We start from the raw sequence: 25,395 nt of genomic DNA, 5'->3' as shown, positions 1-25,395 counted from the left end.
CTAGGAAGACTAGGTTCAAATCCAGCCATAAGACACTTAGTACCTGTATGACCCTGGGCAAGTCACTTAATCTTGTTTGCCTCAGTTTCTTCATCTCTAAAATGAATTGGTAGATAGAGGGCACAGGGTGAGCTGAAGATTAAGGGGTCATATCTGGAGAATAAAATTAAGGGATGAGAGGATTATACTCAGAGAAGAAGAAAGGGAGAGGTAGAATGGGGTACATTATCTCACAAAAACAGAAAAGTCTCTTACAGTGGAAGGGGAAATGGGGGAAGGTGAGAGGGGAATGAGGGAATCTTATTCTCATAGGATTTGGCTTAAGGAAGGAATAACATACACATTCAGTTGGGTATGGGAATCTGTCTTACCCTACAGGAAAATAGGGGAGGAAGGGGACAAGAGAGCAGGGGGATGATAGAGAGGAGGGCAGATTGGGAAAGGGGTTAATCAGAAGTAAATACTTCTTAGGAAGGACAGGGTCAAAAGAAAGAATAGAATAAATGGGAGGGCAGGATAGGATTAAGGGAAATAGAGTTAGTTTTTCACAACATGTCTACTATGGACGTGTTTTGCATAACTGCACATGTACAACTTATATTGAGTTGCTTGCCTTTCCAATGAGGGTGGGTGGGGAGGGAGGAAGAGAGAAAATTTGAAACCTAAAGATTTAAAAATATGTGTTTAAAAAAATGTTTTCACATGCTACTGGGAAATAAGAAATATAGGAAATGGGGTACAGAAGTCTATCCTGTCCTTACAGGAAAATAGAAGGGGAAGGGGATAAGAGAAGGGGAGAGAGATAGAAGAGAGGACAGAGTAGGGGAAGGGATATTCAGAATGCATGCCATCAGGGGCAGCTAGGTGGCACAGTGGATAGAGCACCAGCCCTGAAGTCAGGGACCTGAGTTCAAATGTGGCTTCAGACACATAACACTTACTAGCTGTGTGACCCTGGGCAAGTCACTCAACCTCGTTGCCTAACCAAAAAAACAACAAACAAAAAAGAAAAAAAAACCAATGCATGCCATCTTGGGGTGGGGGGAGGGGGGGAGATGGGGTGAAAATTCAGAACTCAAAAAGTTGTGGAAGTGAATGTTGAAAACTAAAAGTCAATAAATTTATATTTAAAAAGAAAAATAAATAAAATGAACTGGAATGGCAGACCACTCCAGTGCCAAGAAAACCTCAAATAGAGGAACAGTCAGGCATGACTAAACAACACAAACAATCCCTCCCAGGGCTGCTGTGACAGTCAAATTCAAAAGCAGATGGAAAAGAACTTTGAAAAGTATAAAATCCTGTATAATTGTTACCATGTAATTAATTGCTCTTCCCTTCTCACTCAAAAATAATCAGCAAAAAGGCTCTCATGCTGATATCCTAGATTCTAATGGATCTGTGGTTGTGGTTCTGTGGCCATGCCTGGATACAATTGGCTCTGTAACAAAGAAGAACGCTTTATTTCTGAGTAGAAATCTTTATTACTTGAAAACATAACCTCCTCCCTCCTACCTGGAGCCACCACCACCTTTCTTCATAACCCTGTAGAGGTGCCTGCTCAGGGCCTCAGAATGCCCACACTTCATTTCCACCTTACTGTAAAGGTGTCAGTCCATCCCCCATATTCTAACATGGAGATCCCCAGGCCCCTTTTCTCCCTGTATATAGTCAGTCTAGCCTTCAGGGAAGGGGTTAGGGCATGAATGTCATGTCAGTAGTGCCTGCTTCAACAGCTGCTTCTTGGTTGGTGTGAGATGAGTGGGGAACTGGATGTCAAAGAGGATGAAGAGATCCCCCTTCTTGGTGGGGTCTGAGGCCAACGGCATCCCCTCACCAGGCACCTTCTTGAAGTACTTGGGACTAGAGGGAGGTGAGAAAGGAGATATCAGGAGAGGTGACAGGACCTGAGGTCTGGCAACACACACCTCCCTCCGTGGTCTCAATCCTAGGGATAGGATCAAACTCTTTTCTTTTTGGGGGGGAGGGGAAGGGGGCAGAGATGGGACAGTGAAAAAGACAGGAAGAACATGCTCACCTCATTCCCTCCTCCCAACTCAAAATACTCTGGGTCCCTGACTCAAGACCCAAGAACATCAATTCTCCAGGAAACTGAGGGACACCCAGGAACAATTGGATGATAGATAGGTTGAGTAGAGCGCTAACCCTGTTAAGAATCAGGAGACTAGGCTTAAGTCCTTCCTCTGACATATATAGGCTGTGTGACCCTGGGCAAATAACCTAACCTCTCAGCTGTACAGACGAGACCGACCTGCATTTGTAGAGGAAGCGTAAGCTTCTCACCAAGAACTCCTTATTTATCATACTGATGAAATCATACTGCTTTACCAAAAAAAAAACCCCAACTCTGCCTTGCTAGGGTGCCACCACCCAGCTAGCACTACGCCTTGCACATAGTAGGAGCACAGTAAATGTCTGTTGAATGGATTATACAATAAGTGAATAATGGATAGAATGGTGATAGAATGAGTAATAGGGCAAAAGAACGATTTGAATGAATATGGCAAACCATTCCATTTTCAGAAATGAGGGTAGAGCCTATGAGCTCTGGGGTTCCTCCTCACTCTGAAATTCTAGGATTCTCTATGGTTCTTTCTGATGGGATGGCCTAGAGATTTTGGAGGGATTGATATGTCACTGGAAGAAGAATGATGGTATACCTACTTTGTGTCAGGTGCTATGCTAAGTGCTTTTTACAAATATCTCATTAACAACAACTCTGGGTGATAGCCCCATTTTATAATTAAGGAAACTGAGGCAAACAGAGGTCAAGTGACTTGCCCAGGGTCACACAGCTAGGAAGTAGCTGAGGCTGGACTTAAACTCAGGGCTTCCTGACTCCAGGGCCAGCTCTTTATTGTCACTATACTAGGGGGTTGGGGGGGAGGTCACTTCCACTTTCTGGCTCTCTCTGATCAGTGCAGGCTCTGAAAGGATGGTGGGACAAGCATCTTCACCCTCACAGGTGGGTACTTCCCAGGGGCCACCTGAAGGGTATTTTTAGAAGGGAATGGGTGGAAGAGCCAAGGCAATGGGGCTCCAAAATTCTGTGAGCCTGGAACCTCTGTCCAGGTGTGTAAAGGCCTGGGTAGATCTGAGACTGATAGGGAAGAAGGAGGTGAGTCAGGGACAGGGCAGCTCCCTCCTTTACCCAGTTCCCAAGCTAAAGTACTGCCCCAGAAGGTCCACTCACTGTATTATGTCATTGATGGGGATGTTGAGTAGACGATCATCAAGGGTCTTCACCTCTACTGTGCAGCAAGTCAGAGCCTTCCATGAAAAGAGGGTAGAAAGCGGTCTATTATTCCACTTGGGTTATGTTTCTGGATTCACAATGGACTTTCTATGTGACCTCCATTGAGTCCTGGCCCTTCCCTAGGCCTCAAGCTTCCTGCTCTGCACAGGGCGGGTACATAGTAACAACGAGGACTGTGGGCAGAACCAATGGAGGGAATGATCCAAGCCCTCACAGATGGTGGGCAAAGTTAGGAAGGCATATGGGTTAGGATGGGGGAGAGGGGACAAATATTTCAGTACTATCTCATATTTCTATGGTCCTTTAAAATTAACAAAGCACAAAGCACAGCTCAGATTCTTATAATCTAGCCACTGCTCATATTTTTACGATCTAGCCAATAGCTCACGAATGTTCAGACTCCTTAAAAGTCTGCCCAATGTGACGGGTGTTCTAATAAATCTTGTCTTTGGCTGAAAGAAAAAAAAAATTAACAAAGCACTTTTCACACATGAGCCCTGGGAATAGTTCAAGGCTTACTGTCATCCTGTCATCCTTAGCTTAGCCTGGAAGTGGGAAAGGGGAATAAGCATTTACTAAGTGCCTACCATGTGCCAGGCACTGTGCTAGGTGCTTTTTTTTAACAAATAGTATCTCATTATTACAAATACAAATTAATTATCTCATTATTATCTCATCTCATTAATTATCTCATTATTACAAATACAAATTAATACAAATATTATCTCACAACAACCCTGAGAGGTGGGTGTTATTATTATCCCCTGTTTGACAGTTGAGGAACCTGAGGCAGAGGTTAAATGACTTGACTAGGATCACACAGCTAGGGGGTATCTGAGGCTGAATTTGAACTTGGGTCTTACTGACTCCAGGCCCAAAGCTCTATTCACTCTGCCACCAGAACTGCCTTTAAGTCAGTGCCTAATAAATACTTGTTGACTCATCCTCATATTATAAATAAGAAAAGTGAGGCTTAGATTGCAGTAATGATTTGCCCAAGGTCAGTCACAAAGCAAGTATGTCTCAAATTCAGGGCTAATACAGAAGGAAACTATTTTGAGAGGTAATATGGTATAGTGATTAAAGTGACGAGGCCTAAATCCTCATCTTGGTTTTGTGACAAATTCGCTGTGTGGCCTTGGGCAAATCACTACCCCAGTCTGAGCCCCACTGTCTTCTAAATTAGGGACAGCGACAATACTTGCACCGCCTGCCTCAAGGCTGGAGGAGATGAAAGTGCTTTTGTAAACTGGAATGTGCCCTGAAAACAGGAGTTAACCATAAGATCTTCACTCTAGAACCAGAAGAGATCCCGGAGGCCCATTATCCAGCCATCTTATTTTGCAGATGAGGAAGCTGAGGCCAGCAGAGTTCGGCTGGGTGATTTGCCCAGAGAGACAGAGGCAATAAAGGGCAGAACCAGGATTCTCACCCAGGCCTCTGATTCCAAGTCCATCCTCCTTTCCACACTATACTTACCCAAATCTTTTTTAAAAAATTATTATTATTAATATTATCAGCGAGCATACTGGGCCCTTTCTTAATAGGATCTGTTAGCCAGTAAACATTTACTAGGCACCTACGAGGTACCGGCCGCTGTGCTGACCACTGGGGATAGAAGATCAGAGTCGGACTCACGCAGAAAGTCCCCACAGAGTATACAGACCTGGGTCATGGGGCAGGGAGGGTTCAGGCTGAAGAACCCTGTGTCTCATGGTCTGAGGGATGGCAGCCCAGGGCTGCTGGGGGGTCTTTGGCTCACCTTGCCCAAGGGGATAGAGCTTACAAAGAAGAGATTGTCATCCTCCCTCCGGAATCGGGGATGCAGTTTCTCCTTTACGATGAAGATGATGTCAGCTGGAATGATGTTGGGGCCCTGGGCAAGGAAGGAGTGGGAAGAGGGTTGAGGTCTTCAGTGTGAAGAACACAAGCCATTCAACTGACCAGGGCTCCTCCCCTGCAAGTCAGTGCCAGGGGAATTTCTCCCAATCCCTGTTCTAAAAGTTGTACCCCTTCCCCTACTTCCACCCCCAGGGAGCCTTCAAAAGCTAGAAAAACCAGCAAAGGGAAATTCTATGCTGGATCTGATTTTCCGCTAACAGCTGGGGTGGGAATGATGGGCACCTTGAAGGGAAGTGACCACTCCCCATGAGTCTTTTATAGAGGAGAGGAAATCCAGGCCTAGTCTGGACATGTATCCTAGATTGAGAAGAGCAGATTTCAAAGGCAAGCCTACGTAGGGTCCCACAGACTGGAAAGTGAAAAAAATGATATCCTGAAGATACAAAGGGAAACAATTCTGATGAGCAAAAGAAATCAGAGTTGTCTGAAGAAAAGAAAAAAATGTACAGAGAAATCCTCAATGCTCTTAGATTTTAAAAAGTCATTTATAGAAGGTAGGAACCGGGGCCAGGGGAGCAAGATGAACACAAAAATATGTCCTGGTCCAGGTCCTTGGTGGAGGGGACGGGGCGGGGGGGGGGAGGGAGAAGAGAAGTGAAAAAATAACCAAACGGGGTTTTTGGTGGTGGTAGCTTTAGCTTTACTACAGTGAAGAAGAGGATCAAAAAATAGAATAGGATTGGAGGGAGGGGGAGCTGGAAATGGTCAATAATAACCAACAACAGAAAAAAGGTAGGTCTGCTGGATTCTGCTTCTGCTTTCTCTGTCAAGGGCAATGACCTTTGGGCTCAAAAGGACAGAACAAAAATGGCCAATAGGGAACTGAAACCCAAGAGAAGTAAGGCAATAGTAAGGAGACATTGAGTTGCCCTGGATGAATTTAGGTCATGTGGCCCAAATGACCTGCACCCTTGGGTACTGAAAGAACTGGCAGATGTAATTGAGGAACCACCGTCAGGGCCCTTGGAAAGATGGCAGAGAGAGAACACGGGAAGCACTGCAGGGCTGGAAAAGAGAAAAAGGTGTCATGATTTTCAAAACAGGGAAGGGAATGGAAACTGCCAAGTCTCTAGGCCAATGAGCTTGACTTTGCTTCCTGGGGAAGTTCCAGAATGCTGAATTTAAAGGGATGGACTAATGAACATCTTGAAAAGGGAAAGGTGATCCCAAACATCATGGCTCCATTAGGAACAGGTCATATCAAACTCACTTTTTTTTTAATAATTTACTTAGATTTTAGGAGAATGTTTAAAAGGTATCTTCAAGTATTATTCTTGCAGAGAAGATGGAGAGATGTGGGCTAGACAGTAATATGACTGGATATATTCAGAACATCAACAATTCAGGGTCACCTCTGAAGAGGGTCTCCAGTGGAATGCACTAGGGATCTACGCTGGCTCCTGTGCTACTTAATATTTTTATCAATGATTTGAATAAGAGGAAAAATAGGATTCTGTTCTGCAAATGGCACACAACTAGGAATGATATTAGTGGTTCATTCTTAGAGGACCAAAATAACATCACCATGGTGGGGTCAGGGCACAGGGGTCAGACCAACACAACAAGCTCAGAAGGCTTTGCCATAAATAGGGCAGAAATAGTCCACACGAGCATTTGGAGAGGAGATGTCTAAATGTGCACATCTCACGTTAATATATAACATACTGGATAACTGTCAGGAGGCAAAAGAGTTGGGAAACTGGACTGAATCCAAGAAGATGAAATTTAAGAGTGACAAATATGACATCTTTTTTGGGGTTCAAAAAAATCAACTCCACAAGTTCATGGTTGGGAAACCTTAAATAGCATTTCACCTGAAAAAGATCTCAAGGTCTTAGTGAACTGAAAATTCAATGAGTCAGTGGTCTAATATGGTCGCCAAAAAGCTAATGCTATCTTTGGGCCCAAGTTTCCAGACGGTTTCCAGCAAAGAGGTCTTAATTACACTGTACTCTGCCCTGGCCAGATCACATCAGAAGTATTGTGTTCTGTTCTGGGTACCACATTTTAGAAAGTACATTGATATGCTGTGGACATCATCCAGAAGAGGACAAACAGGTCATGCCATAGGAGGATCAGCTAAAGGAAGGAGGGGGCCATTTAGCTCAGAAAAAAAGAAGGTCTGGGGCAGCTAGATGGTTCAATGGATAGAACACTGGCTCTGGAGTCAGGAGGACCTGAGTTCAAAGCCGACCTCAGACACATAACACTTACTAGCTGTGTGACCCTGGGCAAGTCACTTAACCCCACTGCCTAGCCAAAAGAAAAGGTCCAAGGGGTGCATGATAGCTGTGTTCAAATTCCTGAAAGGCTATCGTGGGTTAGAGGATTCTGTGATTAACTCCACCCTGCTCCCTATTCCCCACCCCTTACTATGCATCCTCATGATTTATCATCTCCATGTACAGAGAAGCAGCAAAGGTAGTGGAGAGAGTCTGGGGCTGGGAATCACAGAGTCTGGGTTCCAGTGTGATTTCTGGCTCTGGCAGATCCTATAGATCCCTGAGCCTCAGTTTCTTTATCTGTTAAATGGGAATAACAATCCCTACCCTGACTTCCTTCATAAGGCTCTTGTCAGAACGACACTGCAAGGGCCCTGGGAGGTCATCTGGCCCAGTCCCTGCATCTCCCCTCTGACTGGAGGCTCTTGTAGGGCAAGGGCCACGAATGATCTGTCTCTGTCCCATGTCTGGCTCACCTGGTCTCCTTCCTTCTCGAAAGTGATCCGTGTTCCCTGCCTCCAGCCTGGTTGGACGTCAATCGTCAGGATCTTGTCTTTGATGGTGGATGTGAATCTGTCTTCATTCATTACCTGGAGGAGGACAATGGGGAAGGGGTCGCTCAGGGCCGCTCTGCCCTCCACATGTGGCCCACATCGAGATCTTCCCCGGGGGGCGAGAGGGCAGAGCCTACACCAGGAAGTGAAGAATGGAGAAGAATGTCCCAGGCCCTAGTCCTGGCTTTGCCACTAACTGGTGTTGTGACTTTGGGAAAGTCATTTCCCACTCTGGGTCTCAGTTTCTCAAGGGGGCTAATAAACTTCCCAGGGGGCCCAGAGTTTGAAGAGACCATCTGGGAGAATGTGACAAAGATGGGATGGTCTGAGACAGGACAGAGCCACTCAGAGCCCAGTCTTTTCTTCCCTTGGTTCCAGCAGGGTGTGGGTTCTGAGCTGGGTCCTTGGCAGGGGGGATGAGCCATTATGAACCATCCACACTCTCACCTGTGACCAGTTCAACAAATTCAACAAACATCTAAGGGTCTCTTATGTGCCAGCCACCATGTGAAGTGCCGGGGATGTGATGACAAAAATAAAACAGGCCTTGCCCTGAAAGAGCTTACATTCTACTGGGCAATACAATATGTACAGAGCTAAGTGAATAAGGTCATAGAGAAGGAAGAGACACCAGTGACTGGAGGAATCTGGACGGGCTTCCTGGAGGAAGTGGTGCCTGAGTCGTCTCCTGAAGGAAAATGAGGATTCTAATGGGCAGAGGTGAGAGGGAAGTGCCCTCCACACATGAAGAGCAGCTTGAACAAATGCAGGCGTGAGATGGGGAACAAGCCTCCATGCGTGGCTGAAGCACAGAATGCATGAGATAAGGCTGAGAGGGCAGGTGGCTTGCAGTCAGATTGTGGAAGGCTGTGAATGCCAAGCTGAAGAGTTTGTATTTTATTCCAGAGGCAACAGGGAGCCGCTGAAGGGTTCTGAGCAGAGGAGTGACATGAGAAGACCCATGCCTTAGGAAGATTATTTTGACAACTTGTAGAGAGAATAGATTGGAAAAGGGAGACACCGGGCCAATCAGGAGACCATTTTCATAGTCCAGGCAATAAATGATAGGGGCTTGAAACAGGGTAGTGGCTGTTTGAGCAGAGAGAAATAATAACACAGTAATAATGACAAGCAAAAGGACATTACAAGTATTATCTCATTTGATCTTCACAACAACCCTGGGAGGTAGGTGCTCATCCCCAATCTACAGATGAGAAAACTGAAGTAGACAGAGGTTAAGCGACTTGCCCAAGGTCACCCAACGAGTAAGTGTCTGGGGATCTGAACTTAGGTCTTCTTTACTCCCCTGCGTCACCTAGCTGCAGGCATTGCTGCAAGAGATGCTACGAAGGTGCAGCTGATTTGTTGTTCAGTCGTATCTGACTCTTTGTGACCCCATTTGAGGTTTTCTTGGCAGATGCTAACATGGTTTGCCATTCCCTTCTCCAGCTCATTTGACAGATGAGGAAGCTTAGGCAAATAGGGTTAAGTGACTTGCCCACAGTCACACAGCTGGTAAGTCTATGAGACTGGATTTGAACTCAGGAAGGTGAGTGTGCCTGACTCCAGGCCTGGCACTCTGTGCCACTATGGCACCACCTAGTTACTTAGCTAATAAGGCTTGACAACTGATTGGCTAGGGTGTGAGAGAAAGGGAAACCTCAAAGATGACCGTGAGGTTATGAATGTGGGTGTCATCCACAGCGATGGGACAGAAATAAGTTTGAAGGAGAGGAAGGAAAAGAATGAGTTCAGTGTGGGACATGTTGATTTGGAGGTGCAGCCAGAAGATCTGGGAGGAGCTGTCCATCCATGGAGAAGATAGCAGAGGCAGATGGTACAGGTAGCACAGGGGGCAGGACTGGCAGGACACGAATGGTGGCAAGGAATCATGGGAGGAGGCAAGGAATTGTGGTTTCAGGACACTGTATAAATGAAGTGGTTAAGACTATGAGTAGAAGAAAGTGATGAGGGAAGGAAATTACGATGAAGACATTTAGGTTTAGGAAAAAAGAAATGTAGATTATGGTCAGAGAGAGATAGGTGAGAGTTCAGGATCATGGCGGCAGCGTGATCTTAGGTAACACTATCTAATGAACTAGGAGGACAGAAGGCAGGAAGGGACATCAAAGTGGATGCTGAATTGGGAAGAGGCAGTGATCATTAAAATTATATGTCTAGGGGGCATACAACCTCACCCCAATGTAAACAGGCAATGATTGGATAACTTCAGACCTTTCATAGCTCGCATAAATACTAGATTATTCTGTTTGGGTTACATGATATTCCCATGGTCCTTCAGAAGTTCATGAATTCAATGTTTAATGATCTGCCAGACCAAGGATTAGGCAGGGGGGTGGGGGAAGTGTTTCAGTGGTGTTTTTAATCTAATCAAATGAGATGACATATAAAGTATATTGCAAACCTTAAAGTGCTACATACATGTTAGTTATTATTATCTATTTCTAGTCATTCTACATTGCCTCTGCCAAATTGGAGTAATGCCGATTCGAAAATGAAAGGAGAGAGTTTATGGAGCATATGATAGGCCCAAAAGAAGTCCACGTGGATACACCAAAGGTGGAACCTGTCTTGTAGTGAAGGCCCCTCACCACTATGAAGAGACTTTGTGTACTTTGTGAGGACTTTTAAATCGTTAGCCATTTTTTATGGCAACCGGTTTATTTTTTGACTGAATAAAGTAACATGATTTGTTTTGTTTTGTTTTGTTTTTAAACAAAGGGAATACTGGAGAAGATGACACTTTGGGTAGTGAAGTCTTTGACAAAAGCAAAAATGACCGGGAGGATGGTAGAAAATAGCAACAAGGATGTGACCAGGGGCGATACAGAGAGATTGACCAGCTTCAAAAGAGGAGCGATGCTGAGTGATCATAAGGTATGATCCCTAGATGGACCTCTGGCCCCCCCATTTTACAGACGAGGTGACTGAGGCCCTGGAAAGGAAAGTGACTTGCCTGGGTTTAGACAGCTAGTGTCAGAGGCAGGATTTAAGCCCAGGTTTTTCTGATTCCAAGTCCAACTCTCCCAATTATGCCAAGCTGCCATGGGGGAGAAGGGCAAAGGAAAAGTCTGTAGGTGGCAGTGGGAGCAAGGATTATGCCAATGCCTTCTTTTGGGCCAGTGTGTTGAGAGAAGGAGCAGCCAGGAAATGAAAGGGTGGTTAAGGACGCAGGGTCTTGTGGAGGGGACCAGGGGAGAGCATAGGAGGATGGAGGCAGCGTGAGAGGATAAAGGAAAGCGTTCCAGGTACTGTGCAAAGGAAGGCACGACTAGGGTACGGGTAGCAGGGGAAGGGGTAGATAATACTGAACCCCAAGGAGGAACAGGAATAGGAGATAGGAATCTCCTTCTCCACAGGGCAGAGATGACCAGCTGAATAGAGTATTCAGTTGACTGTAGTGGGAGGGGAAGGAGGGGAGGCATTGAAAGGGTTCATGGAAATGGTGGCTGGGAAGGGCATGTGGTGGAGAGGCTGACAGTAACAGAGGTCAGCAGGGGCGTTCAGTGAAAGAGGTTCCTCCTACTGGGCGGCCCAAGCTACTGGGCAGCAGCAGGATTTTTCCTCTCCTCTAGGGATGGCCCTTATCTTTCACTGGCCATGTAGAGAAGGACAGAGTAAAGCAGATGTTAATGGCAACCAGTGGACTGTACAGTGCAGAAAGCCTCTGATCCCTCATGTTTACAGGTGGGGAGAGAGAGGGAAACTGAGGCCCAAGGAGGTGGAAGTGACCTGCCCTAGGTAATGCAAGGAGTGAGAAGCAGAATTGAGAGGTCTTCTGACCTCAAATCCAGTGCTCTTTCTGCTACACTGTGTTGCTTTAGGAGCAATGGGGAGGAGGTGAGAGAAGGGAGGGGTCACAAGGAGGCAGATCTTGGCTCATTATGCAGAAGCACTTTCTGATCATCAGAGCTGTCCTATGTCGGAGAAGGATGCCCTAGGAAATGGATGAGTCCCCAGAGAGATCACGGGAGGTATCTCAGAAGAGGCTGGGTGACCCCTCCATCAGGTGGGAGCCCTTGAGGTGGAAGGTCTACCCAGGTTCTTAGGTTCTAACCCACACATTTCTTTGAGAAGCCTAAGTCCTTCCCAGGGCTGGGCAAGGGCAGGCAGGACGGCTGCTCTGGAGCCCCAGGAGGCCTAGGGGGTTCTTACCCTTCGGGAGATCTTGATCTTCTTGGTGCAGCCAAAGAACAAGTCCTCCAAGGACAGGTAGAGATCTCGCTCGATGGGAGGGTCCTGCTTCTTGATCCCACGGCCCCGAAGGCCCCCAAAGTTCAAGTTCACATCCATGCCAGCAGGATCAAAGAACTCTGCCCAAGGGGCCAGGAGAAGCTTATGGTCATAGCCCCTGGTCCCACTTGGGGCCAGTAACTCATCCCCCACCCCCAACTCAAACAGGTGGGCCTTCACACCAAAGTTCTACAATGCTGACAACAATGACCACACATTCCTTGGTCCTAGGCCTTCTTACACACACCAACCAAGCCCACGGGCCTGCAAACCCAAGGATTCAACCCCTAGCTCCTAGTCCTGAATCCTACTCACATCCATTAACCCATACCCTACACCAAGGGTGGGGAACCACACATGGCCTTCTAGGTCCTCGGGTGCAGCCTTTTGCCTGAGTCCAAGTTTTACAGAACAAATCCTATTATTAAGAGGATTTGTTCAGTGAAGTTTGGATTCAGTCAAAGGGCTGAGGACCTAGAGGTGCACATGTGGCCTCAAGGCCACAGGTTCCCCACACCTGCACTACACTTACAGCCCAGTTCACAGCCAAGGCTCTGCCTGGGCTGAAGGAAAGAGAAGAAGGTAGACTTTGAAAGTTCTATGACAGTGGTCTTAATTCTAAACTCTGGAGAAATCCTAGAATATATTAGAAAGGAGATTAGTAAGAAAGGCAAATGGTAATCACTACAAGCCATGGTTTCATGGTTTCTTGGTCCTTCCAGAGTAATCTCATGTCCGTTTTTGACACAGTAACCAGACTGGTAAGTAGATGAGAATATCATAGGAATAACATACCTATATTTCAGTGAAGCATTTGGTAAAGTCTCTTTCATGCTATCTTTATGGACAAAGATGAGGAGATATGGGCTGGATAATAATAGTTAGAAAGATTTGGAACTTGGTGAATGAATGAACCCAAGGAACAGTTATTAAGGGAGTTATGTTAGCTTGGGAAGAGGTCTCCAGTATAATACCCCAAGGATTTGTCCTTGACACTGTGTTGTAGCATTTTAATCAGTAATCTGCATGAAGGCATGCTCATCAAATCTGTTTGCATTGTAAAGCTGGGAGGGGCAGCTAAGATATTGGAATACAGAGACAGGATTCCAAAGGATGTCAGTGAGCTGGAATGAAGGGCCAAACCTAGGAAAATGAAACCTAATAGGAATAAAGTCCTTCATTTGGTTTAAATAAAAAAAACCACAAACTTCCAAAGTACAGGATGAGGAAAACATGGCTACATAAAAGTTTCTATGAAAAAGATCTGGGAGTGGTAAGGGACTGAAAAATCAATATGAGTCAGTAATGGGACATGGTTAAAAAAAGCTAATGTGATCTAAGGTTTCATTGAGAGATGCACAGTGCCCAGAACTAAGGAAGGATTGTCCCACTGCATTCTGCTCTTGTTGTAGGAGCACAGATTTAGAGCTAGGAGGGACGTCAGAGGCCATGGAGTCCAACACCCTCATTGAACAGATGAATACGCTGAAGCAGAGAGAGGATAAACAGCTTGCCCGGGGTCACAGAGCTAGTAAATGTCAGAGGGAAGATTTTATCCACATCAGGAATATACGTCTAGTTCTGGGCACCATGTTTTAGCAAGGGCATTGCCATAGGGCACATAGAGATTGAAGGGCCTCAAGGTCATGTCATATGAGGATCAGTTGAAAGAAATGGGGATGTTTAACCTGGAGAAGAGGCTCTTTATTTTAACTCTGTGTATCTTTCTGTTTCAAATGTGTTTCTTGTAAACAACATATTTTGGATTCTGGTTTTTAATCCATTCTGCCATCCTCTTCCATTCTTTGGGTGAGTTCAGCCCATTCACATTCACAGTTACGATTACCAACTGTGTTTTTCTCTCCATCCAAATCTCTTTTTTTCCTTCTCTTTTTCTCCCTGATACCTCTTTAGAGACTGTTTTGCTTCTGACTAATGAATCTACTCTCCCTCTTATTCCCCACATTTCCCTGAACTCCTTTCTTTCCTATTTGCCTGTAGAGTAAGACGTATTTCTGTACCCAACTGTATACGTATGTGTCTTTTCCCTCCTTTAACCAGTTCAGATGAGAGTGAGGTTTAAGTGTCATCTGCTTCTCCCACTGTCCTCTCCTTTTTGCTCATCCCATTCCTGTGAGATCTTTCCTCATTCTCTCCCTTCATCCCTCTCCCAGTGCTTTCTTCTTCACCCTTCCTTTCTCATTTGAGACCATCCAAACATATCAGAATTACACCTAGTCCCTCTCTCTAATTATTTTACAAATGAGGAAACTGAAGCCCAAAGAGCCTGGCCAAAGCCGCACAAGGTTGAAAACCTTAATGGTCTCTTTCCAGCTATGACAACCTATGATGATGCAAAAGCATTTCTCCTCCCAGGAGGAAGAGACAATTTTAAGACTTATGACACTTCCTTGGAGGCCAGACCCTAGTAGGGTTGCAACAGGGGTACTGAGAAGTCAGATGATACCAGGATCTTGATAGAATGGGAAGAGAGGACCCAAGAAGGGAGTTTTAATGTTGGCAGAGACAGAGGGAGAGCAGCAGAGACCGAGGAGGAATTCCTCCTGAACAGCCAACCAGGACAACCCAGGTTCTGGAGTCTGGGACAGAGACAGAGCCCTATGTAGAGAACTGAATTTGGAGTGAGCAGACCCGGACTTCAATCCCAGCTCTGATATTTATTAGCTCTGTGATTTTAAGCAAGTCACTAAGCCTCTCTGGGCCACAAGATCCTTGTTTATCAAATAATGGATTTGGCCTAGATCAAGGGTTCTTAACTTGGGGTCCATCAACTTGTTTTTAGAATATTTTGATAAGCGTGTTTTAAAATAATTCATTTCCTTTGTAACCCTATGTATTTTATTTTAATGCATTTAGAAACATTATTCTGAGAAGGGGTCTATAGACCACCAGACTGACTGCCATGACTCCAAAAGGTTTAAGAGCCCCTGCCCTAGATGATCCTTGACATTTTATAATTCTGCAGTTACAGTATTTCCCATTTCTAGAGCACTTTATTGCTTTACAAGGTGTTTTGTTCCCTTCATCCTGGGACTTGGGATTATTATCTCCATTTGACAGAAGAAAAGACTAAGACTCAAAAAAAGTGAATGACTTGCCCAGGGGCAGTTAGGTGGGCAGTGGATAGAGCACCGGCCCTGAAGTCAGGAGGACCTGAGTTCAAATCCAGCCTCAGACCAAACACTTGATACTTACTAGCTGTGTGACCCTGGGCAAGTCACTTAACCCCAATTGCCTAAAAGCAAAAAAAAAAAAAAAAAGAAAGAAATGACTTGTCCACAGCCAAAGCTTTAAAGCCTGGAGGCATCAGTGCTATTGTGTCAGGGCAAGGGACTGATCTGAAGGTACAGAATGAAGATGGGCATGTGGTGGTGGTGGTGGGGAGTTCTTACCGCTGTAGGGGTTGTCTCCCCCAAAGAATTCGTGGAAGACTCTGTTAGCATCCCCATGGAAGACATAACCCTTTGTCCATGTCACTTGAGAACTATATTCAGGTGGTATCCCACCCTTCAGGCCTTCCTCTCCAAATTTGTCATAGATGGCTCTCTTTACAGCTGTGAGGATAGAGGTCAGCAAGGTCAGTTCCCAGGAGAGGCTGTGGAGGGGCTAGGTGGCTAAAAAAGGTTCAGGGGAAGGAGCAGGAGATATCACTGATGGAAGCCTTTCCCATAGAAATGCAATTCCTTAGCACTTTAAGGTTTGTCCTATATGCTTTCCTCATAATTATGTGACGCAGGTAAAGCAATATCATCTCCATTTTAGAAAGGAGGAAACTGAGGCCTAGAGAAAGGAAATACTTGTTCAAAGTCGTATAGCTTACAGTTGTTAAGAGTTCAAATTTGAGTTGCTGTTTTCAATATACTAGGCCCAGATAAACCTGAGGAACCCCCTAGCTCCTGAACCCATGCCCTGGCTTCCAAAACTGCCTCACTTACGGTCACTCAGCACATCATAGGCTTCTGCTATCTGCTTAAAACGCTCTGCTGATTTTGAATCTTGGGCATTTAACCAGTGAGTCTTCAGAGCTAGTTTCCGGTACCTGGAAGAATGAAGAGAATGCAATAATCATAAGAAGATAGATTTAGAGCTGAAAGGGACTTCACAGACCACCTACTCCAACCTCTTCCTTTTACTGAGGAGGAAACTGAAGCCCACGGAGTTTAAGAGACTTGCCCAAGGTCACACAGGCAGTAAGAGTCAAAGGTGGGATTTGAACTCAGATTCCCTGACTCAAAAGCCTCATATTGAGACCAGACTTATTCCTGCCTCTGAGCTCACATTGGTCCATCAAAAAAGATTCCCTGGCCCCCCGCCAAATTCTCCCCATCCTTCCAGATTCATGTCCATCAGGAAACCTTCCCAAAGCTACCCCAGTCCCCAGGGATGACTTTCTGTTAGATATAAAAGCTGCCCTTCACTGATTTTGTATAAGATATAAAATAATTTTCATGTGAAGAATTCAGAGAAACATGGGAAGACTTACCTGAACTGGTAAGAGTAAAGAAAATGTAACTAAGAAAATGACCTAGACAATGACTGCAGTAATGTAAATAGAAAGAATAAAACAAAACTGAATTGGCATGTAATTTTAACAATCCAGTTTGGCTTGAGAAAAGAGTTGAGAAAATGTACTTCCTTCCCTCCATTATAGAGTTAGGACTATGGATGTGGAATATTACTTCCTAATGGAGGAAGACAAACACATACAAGGAAGGTGAAAAGTGGGAGAGTAGGGAATGGGGGAAATAGACATTTTCAATGGGGCACTATGGTGAGGTCCAGAGAATGAGGGCTGGGCCCTCATTCAAAATAGAGGTTCCAGAAGGTACCCACCAATGGGAGAAGGGGACCTCAGGAAACATGGGGTGGTTATATCCAAACTACATCATAGGATGGTGGGATTTAGAACTAGAAGGAGGAATTAGCTAATCTATCCATTATTTTACAGTTGAACGAACTGAGGTCCAGAGAGGAAAGTGAGTAATAGCTAATCTAGAAGCTGACTCCCTGGATAAGGAGGGTTGTAGTGAGAGGTCTCCCTGGCAGCCTGTAATGAATTCGGGTCAGAAGGCCCAGATGAACTACTACTGTCAGTGACATCTGAAATATCAGTGAAATTAGAAGAGGCATTACAGGAGTGGAGAAAGGCAAGTATTGTACTAATTTTCCATAAAGGGAAAAAAGTCTGTAAACTATGAGCCAGTGAACCTGTCTTCTTTTCCTTGAACAGCTCTGGAATGTGCTATTCAAGCTATTGAGATCTTAGTTTGATGTGGTTTAGGGGTACAGAGACCCCAAAACTATCGAGGTTCAGGGCTGAGTCATCTGGAGAGAATTCACAGACTCAAGCAGTCTTCCAGTCAAGTGGCAAAAAGTTTATTATAATGCTAATAAAGGCAGGCAGAGCTCTTCAGGGAACCTGCAACCTAACAGGAGTGATGCTAAAGCTCATATAGGAAAAGTTCAGTGAGTGGTGTGCCAAGTATGTTAATTAGGTGGTGAACATATAGTTTCTGTACCTTGGGCACAGGTGCCATTCACTACTGGCATGGCTGTCCTATTTGTACAAGACAGCCTCGGCAGTTAACATCCATAGCTTGACATCTGGATTGTACACGGTGACTGAGGCAATCAGTACATGACAGTTCTGCTGGCACAAGATAGCTCTGTTCACATAAAGGAGATCAACTTGTTCGTGTAACAGGGAGAGACAGTTTGCCTCACTGGGGCCCACTCATGACATATTGCCAGAGATAAGGTCTTTGGGCTGGGGAGAGATATGGTCCTAGGGCTGGGGTGTAAGCACAAGCATCCCACCAAGTTCACATCAAGTTGAGAGAGTGCTAGAAAGCGGATGGTCCTGCTGTGCTGTGCCCTGGGCAGACCACAGCTAGGATACTGTGTCTGCTCTGGGCACATTTTAGGAAGACTACTGATAAACTGGAGAGTATCTGAGATGAGAAAGGCCATGCCATTGGACCTTAGCTCTCACAAATACTTCGCTAAAAGTATTTTAGCAAATACCACCAAACAACAAGCAAGATAATCAGAGGGGGAAAGCACCGGCATCCAGGGGAATCAGAAGAGACTTCTGGCAGAAGGTGGAATTTCAGCTGGATCTTGAAGAAAGCCAGGAGAGCCAGGAGGTGGAGATGAGGAGCAAGAGAATTCCAGATAAGGGGTACAGTGATGGGAGAGAGAGTGTCTTGTGCAAGGAACAGCTAGGAGGTCAATGGCACTGGATCACAGAGTACATAGAAGGGAGTAAAATGTAAAAAGACCAGAAAGGTAGGAAGGGGACAGATTATGAAGGCTTTGAAGGACAGAGAAGTTTATATTTCATCTAGGAGATAACAGGGAGCTATTGGAATTTATAGAATAGGAAAGTAATACGGTTAGACCTGTGCTTTCAAAGATCAATTTGGCAGCTGAGTGGAGGCTGCGCTGGAGTGGGGAGAGACAGGAAGCAGGGAGACCAAATGGTAGGCTATTGCAATAGTCCAGGCACAAAGTGATAAGGGCCAGCACCACGGTAGTGCAGTATCAGGGCAGAGAAGGAGGTATATATGAAAGATAATATGAATAGACAGGACTTAGTAACAGATTGGGTGAGCATGCAGAGTTAAAGATGACACCTTGGTTGAGAGCCCGGAGAACCGGGAGGATAGCGATGCCCTCCAGAATAATAGGGAAGTTCGAAAGAGGGAAGGACTTGGGAGGAAAGATAAGAAGTCCAGTTTCAGACATATTGAGTTTAAGATGACCAGTTTGAGATGTTCAATAAGCAGTTTGAAATGTTCAATAAGTACAAGTCTGGAGGTTAAGAGAAAGGTTAGGGCTATATAAGTAGATCTGAGAATCATCAGCATAGAGATGATAATTGAATCTGTGGGAGATAAGATCACTATACAAAGCAGTATACAGAGGTGCTCGATAAATTCTTATTCAATTCAATATTTCATAAAAAAGAATATCAGAGCTGGAAGGGACCTTAGAACAGAGAATGACAGAATTGGAAGGGGTCTTAGAGATCATCTAGTCCAACCCTTCATTTTACAGATGAAAAGACTGATCCCCAGAGGGAAGTGAGTTATCGGTTAGCAGCAAAGCCAAGACAGGAGTTCAGGCCTCCAGATTGTTAGCCTCAGGTTTCTTCTCCAGGTCATTATCCCAAACTCCCTAGAAGTCCTTCCCAACTAGGCCCCCGTTTAAAGTTCCTAACAGTCATGGGTCATCTCTTCACCTTGCAGTGCCAAGTTGTCTCTCCCAGAAATAATCTATCTTCCTCCCTAACTCATAACCCCAACAACCTACACCCCACTCCTGCCCCTGCTTAGGTCAATGGGGGGGAAGAGAAAGAAGTCCCCCACCCACCTCACCCCCATCCAAAGAGAAATTTCTCCAAAAGTCTTGGCGGCTGCACCATTCGGCCACTCCTAAATCCTCAGGATAGGTGGATGGAACTAGTGACCCACCCTCAAGCCCATTTCAAACCCAGATAATGGGAAGGAAGTCAGAGATCAGAGATGCAGAAAAAGCGAAGGGAGAAGGGAAATAGGGGAGGTGGGAAGATCCAGTGGAACCAGGGCACAAAATCAGACACACTATCTTCTGGAGGGCCAAATGTAGAGCAGGAGAGGGTAAAAATAGGATGGAGGAGGGAAGGGAAAGAAGAGGACAGAGAGGAGGTAAGGAGGGGGAGGGTGGAGAAAGTCAAAAGGAAGAGAAAAGGGATATAATAGGAAGGGAGGAGAAAGGAGAAGGAAAAAGGGAAGGGGGGGAAAGGAGGAAAGATAAGAAGGAAAAGGGAGTAGAACAAACAGCAGAGGACAAGGAAGGGAAAGCAGGCAGAGGAAGAGAAGTCAGGAGAGGGAGGAAAGAGGAAGGAGAAAGAAGGGAGAGAACAAAGAAATAGGAGGGATAAAGAAGGGGAGGGAGAAGAAAGGGGGGAGAAGGAAGGAAAGAAGGAGAAAAAAGAAGTAGGAGGGAAAAGGAAGGGGAAGAGAAGGTGGGGGAAGGAGAAGGAAGGGCAGAGGAGAAACAAGGAGGAAGGAGGGGATGGAATCAATAATGAAAATGAAAGGAAAAGTGAAGGAAGAAGATAGGAAATTGAAAGGTCAAAGGAAAAGAAAGAGACTAGGTGAGGGGAAGGGGGAGAGAGGAGGAGGGAGGCTGAGGAAGCGAGATTCCCCTTGTCCCAAGCTTACGCCTTCTTTATCTCTGCATCCTGGGCATTCCTGTTGATGTCCAACACAACATAGTAATCGCAACCCATGGTTAGGCTGGACTCTGCTGGGCCAGAGCTTCAAGGAATACTCAAGCTTGGCTGTTACACTGTGTTCTCTCGTTGCCAATGACAACCACCCCAGGGCACTCTGGGAGTTGTATTGTTTTTCCTGATTTCTCTAGGGCCCAGGCGAGTCACGGCATTCACCTGGGAAACCCATCTGCCCTGCTCCTTCTTCCCTGCCCCAGTCCAAGGTGCCGGATGTAAGGGAAAGGAAGACTGGCTATAAGGAGGAACCGAGAGTAGGTGATTCTAGTCCTGGGGCACCGTTCAAGGCGGGAAGGCTCTGCTTAGAAAGCCCTTAGGCAGGGTGGCCCTTGCCAGCCCGTCCCCTCATGCCCAGCCAAATAGATGGTTACAGTAGTGTTTCTATAACAACTCTCATTTCCAAGGCCCGTTAAGGGATACAAAGTACTTTCCTCACACTACCCAGTCAAATTTTGCACAAATTGCCTAGGAGATGGTGAAGTCCCTATGTGGGCCACTAGTCCAGGGACAGAGGAACTCAGGGAAGTACAGCCCTTCTCCTCACTTTTGTCTTTTGCTACTGATATCATTAATACATAGTAGAGGGGGTCCCAGAAGTCTTAGTGCAATTTAAAGCTTATTAATTCCATGGATAGTAAGCATTAAGCTTATCACTGCACTAAGTCTTTTGAGAAACCATACATATGTGTGTGTGTGTGTGTACATATATATGACAATGTGTGTGACATGTTGGGGGGTGGGGAATTCAGGTTTTATTATAAATCACCCTCTCTGATCTTTACTTATTTATCCCACTTAGAGCTTCCACTCACCATTCCACTGAAACTGTTCCTTCCACAGTTACCAATGATCTCTTAATTACCAAATCCAGTGTCCCTGTCTCAATTCTTATTCTTCTTGGCCTCTCTGTAGCCTTTGATACTGATGATCACTTTCTCCTCCTTCCTACTCTCTTCTTTCTAGGTTTTTGGGACACCACCAGCTTTCGGTTCTCCTTCTACCTGTCTGACTACTCCTTCTCTGTCTCCTTTGCTGGGTTCTCAACCAGAGTATACCCTCTAACTATGGGTGTCCCACAGGGTTCTGTCCTGGGTCCTCTTCCCTTTTCCCTCTATCCCACTTCACTTGGTCATCTCATCAGCTCCCATAGATTTAATTAACATCTCTATGCTGATGATTCTAAGATCAATCCATCTCTGCTGACCTCCAGTCCCATGTCTCCAACTGCCTTTCAGACATCTCCAAATGGGTGTCCAGTAGACATCTTAACATGTCCAAAACTAAGCTCATCTTTTCCCCTAAACCCTCACCCCCTCCTACCTTCCCTATTACTATAGTGGGTACAGCATCTTCTCAGTCCCTCAGCCTCACAACCTAGGAGACATCCTGGATTCCTCACTCTATCTCACCCCCCCCTCCAAAGGACAGGAAGAGGCTTCCTGCTTAGATAATGGAGATATAGGTAAGTCATCAGCCACTTCTCTCTCTGCCTCCAGTTGTTAGAAAGGGGAATAACTCTGAAAGGGCCATCTCACTAAACTAGATTCATCAGGCATGCACTCTGCAGTTCCTTCTAGAGGCAAGCACTGGGAACGAAATAAGTTGAGTATTTGATACCACCCCATATCTCTCTCCCAAGAAAAATGTATTAGCTCTCCTGTGTGCCTCTTGCTTCTTTCCCCTTCTTCCCAAAATGATCCATTAAATAATCCCTCTAATCTCCATCCACAAACTCCAAGTGCTTCTCTCCCAAACATCTAGGTCTATGAATTACGTGAATTTTTGTGCTGGAAAAATACTCACAGATAAGGATTCTGAGGTTTAGAAGAGGAGAGTAACTTGCCCAGCATCATTCAATTAGTGGTAGAGTAAGGCCTTGATATGAATACGGTTATGGAGTCAAAAGTGCTGGGTTCAGATTCTAGCTCTGTGACCGTATGGTTCTTTGAGACTTAGTTTCATCAGAATGGGTAGGTTGGATTGGGTAATCTCTAAGATTTCTTCCAGTACTAAATTCTATCATCCTATTATCTGATTCTAACAATAAGAAGTCACTGCTGGGAAAGCATGGGGAGGAATCAGACAAAATGGTAGAGTAGGAGGAAGCTGAAAAGCCCAACTTCCCCACAACTACTCTAATACCAGTCTAAGAACAATGCCCAACCAGGCAGTGATCTGAAACCAAAGTGGATCATATTTCCAGCCCAAGATCACAAATCTGACCTACAGGCAAGTGACATGGCAGGAATTGTGGAACAGGGGTGGGCCCAAAGTGTTGTTAGGCTAGCATCAAGGACATGCCCAGAGCTGATCTCAAACTCAATCCCCAGCCCAGGCCAGCAGCACAGGGTCTCCAGAGCAGTCAGAAGCATGAACTCAGCACCCAGAGCTCCTAGTTAAATCATCGATGCCTGGTTGCCCAGAGTAGACTGTGGGTTCCACCCCAGTTTCAGAACAGGTCTAGGCCAGCAGTCCAATCCTTTCACAGAGCAGGCCATAGACCCAGCCCCACGATCAGAACAGAGCTGGGCCAGCAATATGGTTGCTCTGAACCTATTAAGCCTTCCTACTAGATGACAGGCTAGGGCCAACTACTGTCTTTTTTTTTTTGGTGAGGCAATTGAGGTTAAGTGACTTGCCCAGAGTCACACAGCTAGTGAGTGTTATGTGTCTGAGGCTGCATTTGAACTTAGATCCTCCTGACTTCAGGGCCAGTGCTCTTATCCACTGCACCACCTAGCTGCCCCCAACTAATGTCTACTGGAGCTATCTGGGGGGCAAAATTATAACTATAATAACTGGTAAAACCTATGGACCTTTGTTTTCAGTTTTTAGAAACTGGGACAAGTCTGCAGCTGTGGTACCTTAATCCAAATTAAGATGTAGAGCTTGAAAATCCCAGGAGGGCAGGAATCAAACCATGCCCTTGATGTGACTGCACAGGCCAACTGAGTCTGCAGCTACCTGATTCAGGTTGTCCTTGTGATCCTTAGGAAACACATCAGTCAGTATCTAATGTATCTAGCAGCAGAGCCTCAGATCACACAGGCCAGGACCGTACAAGATCACACCAAGCCCAGCAGAAATGCACAGATTCTGACCCTATCACGAAGTCCCAGGAGGCAAGGCTGGAAGAATGAGAAAAGAGAAAAAGATAAAGAAATGTTTTGATGCCAGGCACACTCAGGATATAAACCCAGAAGAGGAGAATAACTCTAAAATATCCACAAGCAAAGCCTCAAACAAAAACAGGGCTTGGCCACAATATCAATGAAAATTCCTAGAAGAAATGAAGCGAAAGGTATTTTCTTAAAGAGTTCAAATTATGTTATTAAATAAGGATGACAGAGGAAAGATTTGGAAAGAAACAAGAGCTTTGGAAGGAAGATTTGGAAAGAAAAGTAACAGCAACAACCCTGGGAGTAGGTACTATTATTATCCTCATTTTACAATGGAGGAAATGAAAGAAGATAGAGGTTAAAGTGACTTGTCCAGGATCCTATAGCTAGTTCATGTCTGAAGCCAGATTTGAATTCAGGTCTTCTTGGCTCCAAGCCTAGTGTTCTTGACTTGAAAAACAGATCAAGAAGAAAAATATAAGAATTACTGGACTACCTGAAAGCCATGGCCAAAAACCAATCTGTATATCATAATTCAGGAAATCATGAAAGAAAACTGTCCAGATATGGTAGAACAAGAGAGCAAAGTGAAAATAGAATACACCAATCACCTTCTGAAAGAAACCCCAGAATGAAACTCCCAGGAACATCAGAGTCAAAATTGAGACTTTCCAGGTTAAAGAAAAAATAACTCAAAGAGCTGGAAAGAAAGAATTCAAGCACTGAGGAATCACAGACCAGATCACACAAGATTTAGCAGATACCACTTTAAAGAAATGGAGAACACAGATTATAGTATTCCAAGAGGCAAAAAATTGTAGGCTTACAACCCACCAAAATAGAGTATAATCCCACAGTGAGGAAAATGGACCTTTAATAACATGGGGGACTTCCAAGCATTCCTGACGAAAAGACCAACGTTTCTAATACAAACACTGGCCTCAAAAGAAATGTAAGAAGGTAAATATAAGTGAGCACTAGGAAAATTTATAAGAATAAAGCATTTACTTTCTAATGCAAATGGGATGATATAATCATAGACAGAACAACAGCAAAATTAAAATTGATTTAAAAAGAGAAAATAATTTTGACTGCATCAGTATGGTAAAAACAAACAATTTTGAAAGACAAGATCTATGATCAGTCTTTGTAAAAACTAATTGATGTTAACTGGTTAGATGAAATTGGTGTGCTAGTTCCTGGTGGCTAACAGTGAGGTGAACATACAGAATATAGCACTGGAAAATGGTCATCCCCAATCTGTTTAGGGGCTCCCCTAGAATCCTGAGGAGGTGATGTAGCCAGCTTTGTGCTAAGAGAGTGAGGCTAGAGGCATTAGCTATAAAATAAGAGAGTTAGATGACAAGAGTTCTGAAGCCCCAGCTCTAACATTCTGATATTCTAATGATCACAGACAGGGAAATAAATAAAAAGATATCAACCCAAATATCTGGCTTCCAAGACCCTAAGCAGTGGACAGAATGTGTGAGGCTAGCACTCCTCTACTTTGCTCCCTGCCTCCTGGAGTCCAGTACCCCTTGTTCTTTCTGCCACGTTAAATCCTGCTGTCAGGGAAGGCTCCCATTATTAATCATTTATACTTTGGTGAGAATTTGCTCCATGAAGCCCTCTCCCAGAGAAATGTACATGTTCCGTCTTATATTTTATTGTGGTCTCGGATTCTCAGAGCCAAAGTGATCTAAGAGTACATTTAGTCCAAGTGGTTCTTAAGCAAGGATGTCCTCTGCCATTGCCCTGATACAGTAGTGTT

General features: G+C 45.0%; 1 protein-coding gene and 1 long non-coding RNA gene across 3 annotated transcripts in view; one reads left to right on the top strand and one right to left on the bottom strand.

Annotated features, from left to right (window-relative positions):
• Positions 1 to 1,426: 1,426 nt before the first annotated feature.
• Positions 1,427 to 20,592, bottom strand: DNAJB13 (DnaJ heat shock protein family (Hsp40) member B13). The gene is made up of 8 exons (XM_020989590.2): positions 20,438 to 20,592; positions 16,166 to 16,269; positions 15,623 to 15,784; positions 12,132 to 12,289; positions 7,878 to 7,991; positions 5,040 to 5,153; positions 3,215 to 3,291; positions 1,427 to 1,863 (listed from the first exon to the last, which is right to left on the bottom strand). The coding sequence occupies exons 1-8, from the start codon at positions 20,503 to 20,505 to the stop codon at positions 1,710 to 1,712; spliced, it is 951 nt and encodes a 316-aa protein (XP_020845249.1). The 5' UTR covers positions 20,506 to 20,592; the 3' UTR covers positions 1,427 to 1,709.
• LOC144458210 (uncharacterized) overlaps positions 7,986 to 25,395 on the top strand; it is a 43,470-nt gene continuing 26,060 nt past the window's right edge. For both annotated transcript variants that reach the window (XR_013487779.1, XR_013487778.1), the window contains exons 1-2: positions 7,986 to 10,593; positions 10,698 to 10,853. This is a non-coding gene — a long non-coding RNA (uncharacterized LOC144458210). The remainder of the gene's footprint in view (positions 10,594 to 10,697; positions 10,854 to 25,395) is intronic.

Source organism: Phascolarctos cinereus, unplaced genomic scaffold (assembly GCF_003287225.1).
Source record: "Phascolarctos cinereus isolate Bilbo 61053 unplaced genomic scaffold, phaCin_HiC Scaffold_726;HRSCAF=1367, whole genome shotgun sequence".
Lineage (NCBI taxonomy): Eukaryota > Metazoa > Chordata > Mammalia > Diprotodontia > Phascolarctidae > Phascolarctos > Phascolarctos cinereus.
Note: the sequence above shows the minus strand (reverse complement) of the source record. Positions and strands in the feature narration are given on the sequence as shown.

Bases quoted from the DNA above. Each gene is read 5' to 3' on its own strand.
- DNAJB13 (XM_020989590.2), bottom strand. From the start codon at position 20,505: ATGGGTTGCGATTACTATGTTGTGTTGGACATCAACAGGAATGCCCAG. The intron at 16,270-20,437 runs GTAAGCTTGGGA...TCATTCTTCCAG, and splicing joins GATGCAGAGATAAAGAAGGC to GTACCGGAAACTAGCTCTGA. The intron at 12,290-15,622 runs GTAAGAACTCCC...CCCCTTGGGCAG, and splicing joins GGGAGACAACCCCTACAGCG to AGTTCTTTGATCCTGCTGGC.